Source organism: Puntigrus tetrazona, chromosome 10 (genome assembly GCF_018831695.1).
Source record: "Puntigrus tetrazona isolate hp1 chromosome 10, ASM1883169v1, whole genome shotgun sequence".
Classification (NCBI taxonomy): domain Eukaryota; kingdom Metazoa; phylum Chordata; class Actinopteri; order Cypriniformes; family Cyprinidae; genus Puntigrus; species Puntigrus tetrazona.
In genome coordinates, this window is record NC_056708.1 from 13,519,038 (window position 1) to 13,533,470 (window position 14,433).

The 14,433-nt window shown below is 38.7% G+C and overlaps 1 protein-coding gene across 5 annotated transcripts in view; it reads right to left on the reverse strand.

The window, feature by feature from the left end:
• Window positions 1-14,027, reverse strand: part of dclk1a (doublecortin-like kinase 1a) — a 40,792-nt gene extending 26,765 nt beyond the window's left edge. The window contains exons 1-3 of one of the 5 annotated variants that reach the window (XM_043250602.1): window positions 13,675-14,005; window positions 12,414-12,791; window positions 10,538-10,881 (exon numbers count right to left, since the gene is read on the reverse strand). In XM_043250602.1, coding sequence (XP_043106537.1) covers window positions 10,538-10,881; window positions 12,414-12,771 — 702 coding nt within the window. In that variant the 5' untranslated portion in view covers window positions 12,772-12,791; window positions 13,675-14,005. Of the gene's footprint in view, window positions 1-10,537; window positions 10,882-12,413; window positions 12,792-13,674 lie in introns of all 5 variants that reach the window. The other 4 variants (XM_043250601.1, XM_043250599.1, XM_043250603.1 and 1 more) reach the window with 4 other exon arrangements.
• Between the last annotated feature and the right edge of the window lie 406 nt (window positions 14,028-14,433).

Genomic DNA, 14,433 nt, shown 5'->3' on the forward strand with positions numbered 1-14,433 from the left:
CTGGTTAGTTACATTTTTTCATTTAGAAATTTAGGATGCAAAAAAAACAGTTCAGTTTAGAGATTTAAAGTAAAAAGGAAAATGCTCCTTCATCAATTTTCCCTTAAAGAACAGCGTAAACAATAAATTAGTATGGGCAGTATGCCTTAGATAGGCACATACGCTACAGAGGTGACTAGATAGTGAATTCCCGTTTTGTAATGATGCAATCGCGCCATCTAGAGGACAATATGCGGCAGTGCATGATACATTTGTCCTTTCCTTTTTGAAATTTTTAATCATTTACATTAGTGTTTAAAGTGTTTACTATTCACTGCGAATATGTAGGGGTTAGATTCATATACATACCAATTTCCTTCCACCATTAAGAGAATGTTAATAGAATATGTACCTAAATTATAGAAGGCAATTATTTATGAAACCACCAGGAGGCGCTGTTTACATGCACTAAGCCAAAACATAGGAAAACGGTAATGGCAATGAACTGGCAATATTTTTACATGCAAACCCATTTGAAATACTTTGAACTTATGACAGCAATAAAACACACATACTTTTTCATCACTCTTTCTGTCTCCGTTACAAAAAATATATATAATCTTAATTATAATGTTCCATCACTGTTTTAAAAATTAATAACAGTTTAACATAAATTTAACTGAATGTTTATAACAAAAATATATATGGCACAAAATAAATAGGTAAGATGTAAATGCAAGTGCAGGTCTCTAAGCAAAAAAGCCAATTCTAATTGTGAAGATGTTCTTTGCAACAAAACTTAAAATGCTGATCTAATATAATTTCCAACAAAAAAAAAAAAAAAAAGACTTTTGCAGACTTTTAGACCAAAGCGTATAAATCAAACTGAATTTTGTGTTTTGCAGTACTTCATGCTGCTTCTTTTCAAATGTGAGCACACAAATAAATGCATTTTGGCAGGCAAATATTCCGAAGCCTGGAGGACTAAAACGTCTCTTGATACAAATGAACTGTCTCCTTGTATTATGTTAAGCAAATGAAATCTCTCTTCAAGGCAGTGTTTTGCTGCAGTACAGATGCTCCATCTTGTTCTCACCAACAGCTCTGCTAATTCAGCAAGAAAAGGGGGGAAAAAACTGTGATAAGCTATTTTTATCACTCTCAGGGAAGTTTTGTAGAGGAACAGAACTCTGTACAAAATGTCTGAAACTACTTGAAGAAGTGAACCGAAAGTGAGGCCAGTGAGGTTATATATAGCTGCACAGGTACACTATGCTTTCATCAAAAAAGAAAGAGAAAAAAAAAAAAAGAGGACAACATGAAGGACAAAAAATATATTTTCTTTAACAAGGGTATTGTGAAATGAGCACTTCCATTTCATATTATATTATTTTTGTAGGAGACTCTCATGGTCAGAACAGATGTGTTAACATCTTTGTGACAAAAACACACTCTTATGTGCATAACAACCCAGAATAGACGCAGAGAGCCTCTTAACAGGGTTAAAACTGTGCACCTCTGTTCTCAGGGAGGATGAGAACAACATTTGTTCTGTTCCGGAGAAAAAGGTTGCGTAAACAACAAGTCCGGTTTCTGACAGCTGATACAACTCTGTGTCCCCGTCTCTTTCTTTGTGTTTGCTCTATAGAGACCCACTTCATCCAGACTAAAAGAAGACATGCTGAACTATTACTAAAAAAATACCTATGTCACCCAAAAAAGCACTGTATATATATATATAATTTTACATATTTGCAATTTATTGTATGCTTATTTAAAAAAACAACCCCAACATATTTGAAATTAACATGAAGTTAACAATAACAATAATTAGCGTATTGACTATTGCAAAAAATTTGGAAAGGCTTTATAATTTTATACAATGCCTAAATGGACATCTTAAGGTGCCATTTTATTTTCTATGCCAGCTGCCTTTGGATCAAAACATTTTCTTTAAATAATGTGCACTGATTAGTCCACAACAGTGCTGGTATTGTTAAATAATTCTAAAAGTATTAAAAATGGTTTTGTTCAAAATGTTGCTTTGGCAACTAATTCAAATGAAATCTGTTTTAAAAAAAAAAGGGACAATTACTAAGACTGAACTAAAAATAAAAAGATGTACAGAAATATTTATAGAAATATGAAAATTAACAAAATTACTCAAAATTAAAATGGAGTACTGAAAATACATTCAACTGGATGTTCAAACTGAAATACATATATGTTTGTGAGAGACTAAAAACATTTAAATATTTGTGAGAGCAGTCATTGGCTGGACAAACAGAAAGCCCCGCCCCAAACTCACGCCATTGGTTGAGCCAGTGTTACCGTGTCTGACTGCTCAAACAAACAGAGCCAGGGTTTTTAACTTATCAGAGAACCTACAAGTAGATTCCTGTCAGTTAGATCTGCATATTAAACCTGAAAAAGTAAAGCATTAAACTTGAAAAACTTTAGCCCCTGCAGCATTTGACAGACAGAGTGAGGGAGCGCTGTCCTTGGTCCTGAGAGTCTAGCGCCACAACAGAGACATTTCTCCCACTGGCAAGAAAATACACTCACAAGATGTTTACACCATGTGTTCACTGACAAGAGACAAGTGTGAAGAGATGTGAAGAGACATAAGTCCCTCAAGAAGTATAGACAACAAGTCAAAACACGGGCTAAAGGGCCTCCTTCCTTTCACAAAGCACTCAATCAGGGTCAAAGTGCAGGTCTTCAGTAACCAGACTGATGGTTAATCCAGTTAGTATCAGGTGATTGGACCCAGAATAGCTGTCCCTGTCAAGAGGTCAGAGACGAATGCGGTGGTGAGGCCATGACTCGTATCAGTGCCTGCTCATGCTTTCACACTCATCCTCGGCCCACAGACCTGCACATGCTTGTGTGTGTGTGTGTGTGTGTGTGTGTAAAACAGCGGGGAGTCTGTAGGGGTAGAAATGTAGAACATCACGCCACGAGCTTACATGCAGCCATCCTACACCCATATGTGTGTGTGCGTGTTCATGTGGGTGTATGTGTGTGTAAATGTGCGTAGAGGGAGCGAGGGAAGAAATGAAGGCCTGATAAAATGACAGCATTATGATCGTGGGAGGCTCATGTCTCATCAAAACAGGCTGGTTCTTAAACAGAAGAAGCCCATCAGACAACAGATTGAATTATTGCCCACCTCCATCTGAGCGTTCCTCAAGCCTCCACAAGTGTTCAAAATAACTGCTGTCTTTATCTTGTTTTGCATTCGGGTGAGATGAAACAAGATGAACTTTGACGCTTCAACTTTTCATAATGTCAAATTTGAATCTGCATAGTGGGGGGGGGCACTTTTCAGTACCCGTTTTTCGTTTACTTTTCAGTCTGTTTCTCAAACATTGGAACTGCATGGCTTGAGAGGCTGCACTGACATCTTACGAGGTACTTTTATGATGCTGTTTTTGAAAAATGACCACCCTATATATCCATATGACAGAGGGAAAAAAAATCATGTATCTTTGGAATGACAAGAATATAAATGGCAGAATATTCTTTTTTAGATCCACTATCACTTTAAGAGCACCAAGAAGTCGAGGGAACTGAGCCCTAATAATGTCGCTGTCTGCCATAATGTGGGGCTTCTTCAGATGAATTAGCTGCCATCTTGATCTCTTAAATCAGGCCTGCTAAATGCCATGCAGACTACAAGAGCAGTTACATAAGATCTCAATTACATAAGACATATTCTATGCCAGAAGTGGGTGGAGATTAGGAATCATTTTATTATTACAGAACTGCAGCAAGCGATAAAAATCACATCCCTCGAGAAAAGACTGCGGAAAAGATGTAGCTTCGGATGATCCGACTGTTCTCTCGATTTCCCTCACTCTCTCTTTGAAGAAAGTCTCACCAGACACTGCTCTCATTAGAAAGTTCAGTGTGGACGTTATTATTACAGCACACATTAAAAGATAAGGCTATGATGATGATGGTGATGAATTAATTATGAGTGTTTCTCCGAGAGATCGTTTTCGAAGTCATCTAAGAACACTCAATGCAGCACTTACGCAACATGCAACACTTAGATAAGAAGATAAACGCAAAACAAAAACCGAAACAGACAAAAAAAAAAAAAAACAGTTATCTAGAGCAGTGTTATGTTTACAAGGAAAGCAGGGGTGCAACAAGACAGATATAAATGCCCCTTATTGTCTTGGCTTTCATTGTGTGTGGTTTTGGCAGCAGACACACATTAAAATGATTTGCATGGAAAGCTCATTTGCCGTGCACACAAACACACAGTGCTTTTATGTCCAAACACAAGCTGTCGACATAAAAGTTCTCATACAACCACACACTCCTTCATACGCACCCACCTTGCAGGAGGACTAACTAAAACCTGATCTCCAGGTACCTGCTGTCTGACACGCTACAGCGTACTCGGAATAAATGAGGATGAAAGAGCTGAAATACAAAGCAATGGAACGAACGCACTTTTTTTGAGGGAAATTCACCGTCGTGCTGCCCGTCTTGTTATAGTGCCCGGTTCATGAAAGGAATTATGCAAATCAGGCAACGCAAAGATGTTCATGCAATCTGTGGTGAAAGCAATCTGCTCTTGTGAGTCCTGAGTGCAAGGTTACCAGACTACCGCCGGCGTACTCGAAGGAACATGTTTTGTTTTGTATTTTGCATTCCACTGCCTTAGTGTTCGATTTCTATGTAAACATGGGTTAGACAGATTTGTTTGATCATTTTCTCAAGTTTTTGCAGCATTTTGCGCATGACCACTCACACGGAGCATGTTTAAGAACTAAGATGCAGGGCGCTGAAAAGGTTTCTTAACTTTTTTTAAAATTAGAGTTTTTCGCGCACGAGATGCCGCAGATGTTGAAAGATATGGGTATGATAATGATGATGAATTAATTGTGGGTGTTTCTCAAAGAGAACATTTTCAAAATAACCTAGGAATATTTAATGCAGCAACACTTATGCAATATGCAAAGCTCAAAGAAAAGGAAAAGAGAATGCAAAAATGACTGACCGGACCCTTAAAACACTACAGTCGAGACATCTGAATCAATCTCTTTTAAACGCTTAAAGGCTGCATGGCTTGTCTGGAAATAGGTGCGTTTATAATTCAATCATTATTTGATGAATTACTACATGATCGAGACAAAATACGAACAAACTTTTCTTTTAAAAAGGAATTCTATGCATTCTATGCTGAATAAAAAGAAAGTCTTATAGAATAAAACAAGGAAAGAAAATTTGTAATTTAGAGTAAAATTAAAACAAACAAAGGAAAAGAGAGGAAATAAAAAGCAAAATCAATCTCATCTATATTAAAGCAAAAGAAAGAAAAAGAAAAACTTTAACAAAGCAAAAATCATCTAGTCATCTAGAGTAAAACAAAACAAAATAAAAAAGTAATCTACAGTAAAACATGACAGTTATCTAAAATAAAAACCGTTTTCTAGAGTAAAACTAAACCAATCAGTCATCTGGAGTAAGACTAAAAAGTCACCTAGAGAAAAATAAAACGAAGACAGAAAATCATGTAGAGTTATGTTTACAAATGGGGTGCTAATGTAAACAAGACAGCCATAAACACCCTAATTTAATACAGCACAGTGTTACTGTAGCGCTTTATCACCATGTACAAAACTTGCGCAATTTGCCTCATTATTTTTCACTAATTGCAATATATGAGAACATTACTGAAACCCAGATTAAACTTCAATCTTAGATTGAGTTGTTAATCCAGATTTGGATTTTAATATGGATTTAACTCAACAGGAAACGAAGAAATTCTGCTGACTACAATATCTGCAGACAGCGTGGCCATAAGGCGGAATATCTGGCCATTTTATCGGACAGGAGGGAAGCGAGAGGTGAGGAGAGCTCAAGAGGGGGTAAATGGCCCTCCAGACAATGGAAGGCTGTTAGAGACTGAAAGACATGGCTAATTAAGCAGGGTGTGTGTATGCAATGGGGCGGAAAATCAGTTATGTCCATACGGCAAACTCCAAGAAGAGCAAACACATGAATGATTGCCGATTACACGCCTGCTATGTCTCTGTCTCAGCCCGAAGCATATGCCAGAGGTCATTAAGAATCAGTTGCAGTATGCAGGACACGTCTGTCTGGTTATTTGTGTGTGTGTGTGTGTGTGTGTGTGTGTGTGTGTTAACTATTTGAAAGCTGTGTCTTTGTGTAGCTTTATGTCCTGTGAGTGTAAATATAAGCTTAACGGATAAGTACAAGAGAGCCATGTCCGTGGCCTAAACCACTTATCGTACATCTACCTCTCTCTCAGACTAAACTCCCCACACACTCCGACACACACTACTGCCCACGGTGACGCCACAAAGGCTCAGGCCGTTACTAAGCAACTGGATCACATCGTCATAGAAACTGTTGAAAGGGGGGGGTCGATCAGTTTCTTTGGAAGGAGAGATCATGAAGGAGCAACAAGCTTGGATAAAATTAGCTCATGTCCAAAGTCCTGTCCTTTGTTAGGAAAGACAACCAAAACGGTGATACGATGCATATGTGTCAGAATGTCAGAGACAGACAGAAAGCCCAGAACATTTGGAGGGTCCGTGCATGGTTGCTGATGACGTTAAATGGGTTTAAAGACAGTTCTGACACTTTTATTTATGAATTTCAGATGCATGCCTTCTTTGCTCCCATCTGTCAGCAGTGTCCTCCAGCAAAAATATAAGCCTGCACTCAGCATTTCCAGAAATTTCTGGAGATCACACGGGGACTGGATCCAGGTCAGTGGCTATCTGTGGGGAAATGAATCAGATGTGGCACAGAAAACTTTTCGAACTCTGAAATATCTATATTCAAAGCACCTGAATCAATCAATGAAACCAGTAGTGCTTTTCTATGCAACGCTTGCCACTGGGGTGCTCTGGATAGTTGGTAGGGTGTTGATTTGTTGATTAGTCACTATGTGGTTGGTTAAACATCAAGTTAAAGAGTCAAATTCTAGGGATTCTAGGCCATTGCTGAAATAGTCTATGTGACATCAGATGTTCAACTGTAATTTATGAAGATATGAGATGTGCAAAGACCAAAAAAAACAAACTTTATACAACAATTCTCCTCCGTGTCACCATCTGCCACCAATTCACGAGAATCATGTAGCGTATGCATGCGGTTTGTATGCAAAAATTGCAAATAAAGTAAGCAGAATAGTCACTCACCATTAGTATTCTCATCTATACAGAGCTGTGATTTGTTCTTTTCCAGTGCAACATCAACAATGTTTTTTTTCCCCATCATAAAGCCTTACACAATCTATACTTCACATCCTACATTAACACTGAAGAAAAATCCTCACTATATGCAGCAAGATGGAATAAGGCCCTGATCTACTGTCTCTGACCTCATTATACAGGTTATCAGAAAGGTGCCATGAGACTCACGCAAAGACCCAAAAACCCAGATCCCTCTTGTGATCATGAGCTTTTCCGTTCACTTACAATTCATTTCCACATAAAAACGATGGCTACATGCCTCTCACACGCATGCTAGCAACTGATGTCTATTTTTAAAACCCCGTCAGGTGCTACAGACATCAGAGCTAGAGGCAGATGGTGGTTCCGTTACAATGATTCAATCGCTGCAGACATCAACACCTGTCTGTTATATGGCTTTCTGATACTTCAATAGTTAGGGAGAACCATATGGGTATGAGAGTGAAATACACCATCATTTACTCCAAATACAACTGTTTAAGTTGCATCTGGCATTTGATCTTATATTAAATCTGCCTTGCATCAACAAAAGGAAGACACATCTCCACCAAGCCATACGATACTCAAGTAATTGGCAGGATCTGTAGCTCGAAGAAACGCACACATTTACGCTTGGCGAAATCACGTTCATACTCTCTTGTGAGTAATCAAATAGCAATCCATCTCATTATAATTAGCTTTTTCAGACAGACAGCTGAATTTCACTCTGCTTTGCCTGAAATATGCCATACAACGTGCGATACGCCATAAACATTCTCTGTTTGAAGCACATTTTACATTAGTCTCCACCAAGGCAGGTGATAAACTGTAATTTTATTCACTGACTGAAAGCAGAAATCCATTTTCTTTCATAAAGCACAGACAAGTTCATTTACATGCATTAAAAAAAAAAAAAGTGAAAACTTATTCAATCTAGGTCTACTGAATAATATCCTGGCTCAGCTATCTCACTGAACTCTCTCTCAGCGGATGGAAATTAAAAAAAAATTTTTTTGCTAACTTTGTCAAACCAACACAAGCTGCAATGACATAATACCAAAATGACAATCATGTTACGTAAAAGATAATGAACTACCTCATGACTCAACAACGCTGAACTTAACTAACAATTGCTTTTGAAATCCCATTAATCACCTACACATCAACAAGCACAGCAACAATAATATTGGCATAAGTAGCTTCCACACCTGGATCCCTCATTCAAAGTGGACAATAAACAGGAAGATGTACTTTTATTGCTTTGTTAATTGTGCACCTGAACATCTCCACCTCCTATTTCATTTCGTCCATCTAATGCGTTCATCTTTTTTTCCTCTAACCCAGATAGATTCTTTTATCTTCTTTTATTTTCTCTCCCTGTCTCTTCTTTGTGGTTTCTGTAGCTTATGTTCATAATTCTATCAGGACAACATCGTGTGCTGTAACTGTGCAGTCCAGGCTTGTTCATTAGACAGCTCCCTCAGGCCCAATCGATCCCTGTTCTAAATTTAGCGCTACCCATAATGCTCTTATTTTATCTGGATGGTGACCAGGGTTTTGATGCCACGCTGTGTCAGACCCACACAGTGGGAGGAAGGCTTTTATGAATCACATTTCATTCAAAATACATATTTGTTGCTCAGTATGCTACTCTAAAAAGGCAGTCTTATGCATGACTGCACATGATATGAAGCGCTCCGGTTTCACATTCAAGGTGATTTAGAGGGCTTTTCAAATAGAAACGGCCAAGTCTGAAAATCTGAGACACTGGCAGAACTGCCAGCACAAAGATCAATGGAAAGAAGTCTGTGCGCAGATTAATTAAGAGTTTAATGAATTTCAGCCAAATGGTGTCTGCTTATTTGTACATTTGAGAAGAGACACATTGATGATGAGTATGTCGCATTCAAAAGTCCACATAAAAAATTATTGAATTCAAAAAACAGTTATTATAGTTAACTAAAACTAAAATAAAATATTTTCATTAAATGAATTAAAATAAACACTAACATAGTTAAAATAAAATTAATAAAAAAATAAATAAAAACCTATTTTATTTAGTTTGCAAGGCAGCATTTCTCATTTGCATTTAGTTAATCTTTATGTGTTAAAATTAAACTGGAGATTTTTTTTTATATATATATTATTAAAAAATAAAACATTAAAATAGCCCAGATTTAGAATTAAACCTAGAAATAAACTAAAACTTTTAAGAAAACATATGTAAAATGATTTAGAAATGTTTAAGATTCTAGACTATTTTGAGGACACTAAGCAAATTTGAAACATTAGTCATGTAACTGAAGGTCAAATTTCCTTCCTGAGGCACATGATGCTCTTTGTATCAGAAGTCCAAGCAGCTTTACCATTGCCTTTCTTTTTCTACTGCAAAAGGGAGCACCAATAAAAGGAAATAAACATGCTTTTTATATTTATAAAATTTTCGCAAAACTTTTTTATCCTAATAATATGATATGCTATAAAAACAGTACATTCCAATAGAAAAAGTGAACTTTTGAACTGCGCTTTATTATACAGTGTGAATGATCAAATATTTATTAACGCGCGTCAAAGCACGCATGCGCCCTTCTGTCATTCTGCATGTGTGGGGTGGCACATCTGCTTCAGAGCGACACGAAAAGGTGGGAGGAATTTAAATGAGAGCAGAAGCCCAAGTTATTTCTGTATGCTCTGAGCCACCAGTTCTATCATGTTGAGTGTGCGTGGGCAAAGACACAGATTCCCATTCATAAACTAGACTAGATCTGCCATAAATCTAGCTGCAGGTTAGGGGGAGATTTCGGCTGTAGCATTTGAAATAATGAGACTTCATTATTTATAATTCAAGGCTTGTGGGATGAATTCATTTCAGAGGTTAAAAAACAAGAGCCACATTGTTTGGACGTCGAGCCCCCTACTTCTAGCATATTTTTACAACAGAAGAACTATATGAAACACTTTTAGCTCTATACAGTATTTCAGTCAACTGATAACAATAACAACAAATTCTGCCGTTGATGAATGAATCATTTCCAACTTTCCAATCATTTCTATTTCACAATCACTCAATTATCCGGGACTCCCAATGTGCAATCTCAGTAGGCTTTTGAGTTTTCCGTGCCAGTTCAAAGGGTGAGCTTACATAACAAAAGCTATTATGAAATAATTTGCCGTCTGAGGTAAAAATCACATGAATGAATCAACTTCACATTACGAAGTTCCATTACGATAAAACACAAAACATATTCTCCTTTCAGACTCTGAAATGGCAGCGGAGAATTGACTCGATTATGGCAGCAGTATCAAGATCTCCATTCATAAACTGGCAGTCTTACCTGTTTTCCCTCAAGAGTGTAGATCCTCTTGACGATGCCAGAATCGAGCTTTATAGCATCTGTAATGTCAGTGAGAACTTGCTCAAAGGAGTGAGCCGTCTTCTTGTTGAGCAGGATACGAACTGCCTTCCGTGGCTTCACCCCACTCCGGATGATGGTGACCAGTTTGGGTCTGATGAAGTCTTTGCTCTCTTTGGACTGCGGGCCTGATTTCGAGCTGGCTAGAGACGTGGGGCACTTGCTGGAGCCCAGGGCCCTCACATTCACAGACCAGTTAGGGTTGACATTGTTGGAGTAGTCAAGTTTTTTGAAGGCTTCGGTGGAGCCACACACATAACTCTCACCTAAAATTGCGAAGAGAACATAGTGACATTATGTTTGAGATTTTACACATTTTACAATGAAAAGAACAAGTGCATTTTAGGGTAAAAGACCTGAGGCGGTGACTGGTGACTTTTATTGTCGATTGAGCTGTCATCTCTGTCAAAATGCATTGATTTAGATAGAGTCATGCAGACTTAAATGCTCATCATTGAGTGCCCTAATTCCGTATCCTTGTCGTCACTTCTACTGCTCTAATTTTGAAAGAGAATCCAAAAGCATCCAAGGCACCAAGCTATGGCATTTTTAGAGCATCTTATAAAACAATATGATATTAAATTTAAATTAAAGGCCTATTTGATAAACTAAAAAGCTCACTCAGACACTGTTGTACTAAAAAAACAACAGCAAAACACAAAACAAAGGAGAGCAAAAAAGAAAAGTAATTTTGCACTTTCATGGCAACATGAAACTACTTTATGTTTAGAGCATTTTAGGCAGTTTAGAAATCCTGGCCAGAACATTGCCCCGGGAAGAGGTCACCTCAATTTGTATAAATGTAAACTAATTTGTGCGCTTTTAAACAAGTTGCTTACTCGTGTTTTCTCATGAGATCGTGCCATGAACGAAGCATTTTTGAAAGTTGAAATACATGATACATGAAAAACAGGTAGATGAAATGCAGAAGGAAAATTATATCCATCTAGCTAGAAAAACGTGCAGTGAAACAAAAAATATGTTCTTTGTGAATTGTTCTAACACGCACAAAGTGCACGATTTTTAGGCCCAATTCAGCCCTTACTTTCACTGTAGCCAGAAGCAAGAGACAAAGATGGCGTAGCAGCTCAATCGAAACGTCCATACCTAACCCCGCCCCAAAACGCAACAAAAGTGAGTGGCTCCGCCTACATGCGTCATAAGCCACGCCCGCTCTAAGGTCTCCGGGATGCTGCCTTTTTTTAGAGGCAAAAAAGGATTAAAAACACACCAGTGCTTGATCATTGGAGTGACGATCGCTTTGTTTAAATTGTAAAAGACGCATCCAAGAATGCCAGAGAAATATTACAGGTTAAAAGAATAGTTCACTCAAAAATTAAAATTACCCCAAAATTTACTCACCCCAAGCCATTTTATATCAATTTCTTCTTTTAGACAACACAGTCCGAAGTATTTTTTTTTTTAAATATGTCCTGGCACTTCCAGTGACCAAGAGGCCTGAACTCAATTCTCTCACGAACGCGCACACAGCAACTGCCGGAAATGAGTGGTTTGAGTTATAATTTTGTTACAAAAACCGATCTGCTTCAGAAAACATTTGTTAGCATAGGTTAGTTTTACGATTTGCGGAGCTTCGAACTAATGGCATCTATCCTCCCTAATAGAAAAAAAAGGTTTATACACCTAAAAAGGCTTGGGAGTGAGTAAATCGTGGGGTAATTCTCATTTTTGGGTGAACTGTTCTTTTAAATATCACGCTCTCGTCCTACTCATGTAGCGTGAAATCTGAAAAAAGATGAAACTTGTAGCGTCTGAGCGACATTAGACAAGCGCTTACCCTCCACCAGCTGATCTATATTGCTGATTTTTTTGGTACCATCTATGGAGTAGATAATTCGGACCCCTTGGGGGAGGTTGACGTTGTCAGAGAGGGTTCGGGTCAGGTCGGCCAGCAAAGCGTCAAAGGTTCTTATCCGGTCCGACGAGATAGCGTACACTATGCCGTTGAAGTACTTGTCACCATTACGGTAAAAGCGCACTTTCTTCGCCTTCTTCTCCTGGCTCAGAGCTTTGAGGGTGCGCGTCCGGTACAGGCTGCAGTGCGCGCTGTGAGTGGGGCTGAGCAGCCCGTTCGCCCGGCCTGAGCTCCGGCTGTTGCGCTGCACTTTGTCCCTCTCGTCAAAGTGTTCCTCCATGGCGTCCAGTCGGATTAGAGCTAAAGCGAAAAATTAAGCGTGCAAAAGATAAGTTACAACTAACCGTGTCGGTTTAATCTTTCAACCCTGTGACACGGGTGTCAGTTAATGGTCTAAAAATAACCTTTTAATGACAGCTTACATGTTTCTTAAAGCTAATTAAATCCTGCGTCTGTCATCCTGTTGACAGCGTCGCTTTGACACGGCAAACTTTAACGCTCGGCTGTTGAAAACGTGCTCAAAAGTCTGTTGTTTGTTAACAGACGTCGATTGAAGGTTATTTGTGTTTCAGGGTCAGTGTCCAATAAGGATGTTAAAAATCCTTGACCACGTGCCAAGCTCTTAGAACTAGATATTGGTTTAATACAGGTTTGAAACTATGTCATTTTGTACGGCTATTTTGGTTAGGTTATTTACGTTTTAAAACATATTTCACGGATTTATTTTTTTTTTAAACACATTCATTTTAAAGTAAAAGCATGCCTTAAGGGTTTGTTCGACCTAAACGCAAGTCCTTTCATAAAAAGCTCAAAATATATAGGAATACAATTAAAGAAAAACATGTAGACTACAAACATGACACAGTGACACTGACACAAATATTTATATTTTAAAAGCAATCATATTTAGTTGTCTGTTGCCCAGCAATAACAGTTTGACATAGTCGTAGTAAACACTTTGATCCTTAAAACACGATCAAGTCATTTTAAATTTAAGTTTAATTTCTCAATGTGGGACATAACTTGGATCCGGACAAAAATCGACGTCACGTCGCTGACTACTAATAGTGACATAACTGGTAAGCTGAACTAATAAATTAATTAAAATGAGCAAAACAACATTAAAAAAAGGCAAGTCAAAATGTTTTCGGTTTGCTTACTCGGACTACAGAAAGAAACATACCTTTCTACTTGCCTAAAGGTGAAGGTTTAGGGAATATTGAAGGTTTCTTCGTAATCGTCACGATTCAGATGTTGAGTTGCTGACAGGAGTCGTGATGTGAGCCCGGCACCTCCTTTGTTGTCCCGCAGAGGAGGCTGGCTGCTCGGTCGGCAGCTGCTGTCTCTCTCTCTCTCTCTCTCTCTCTCTCTCTCTCTCTCTCTCTCTCTCTCTCTCTCTCTCTCTCTCTCTCTCTATCTCTCTCTCTCTCTCTCCTCCGTGTCTTGCAGTGATTTACATTGGCCGCTTTCTCATTGAGATTCAGCCCCGCGCCGCAGACCTGCCACAGCCAGCCATCCCTCCCTCCCCACACACACACACACACACACACACACACACCCCGCCCCGTTCCTCTCCGCTGAGGCTGCTCCACAAAGTCTCTTTCTCGAAGCTCCCTCACGACTCGGAGCGAACATGTGTTTGTACACATGCTCAAACTCGCTTTGACCATTCAAACAACCTTAACGACGTCAATTAGTCTTAAATATAATTATGTAGGTGTATTCTAAAATTACCTAATTACGCGAAATAGCTACATCGTTTTAACCTTGACTCTTCGTAGCAGCATGCAATGAAATAGCCGGATAGCAAGGTGACACTGACGCAGTGGTGCTGTCCTGTGCCTTGTGTCCTGCTCCTGATTACTGCTTTGTCAGGTCGTCATCCATATTCCTAAGTCAGTTACTAAACGTGATGAAATTCAGATTTTCAGAGAGCCCAAAG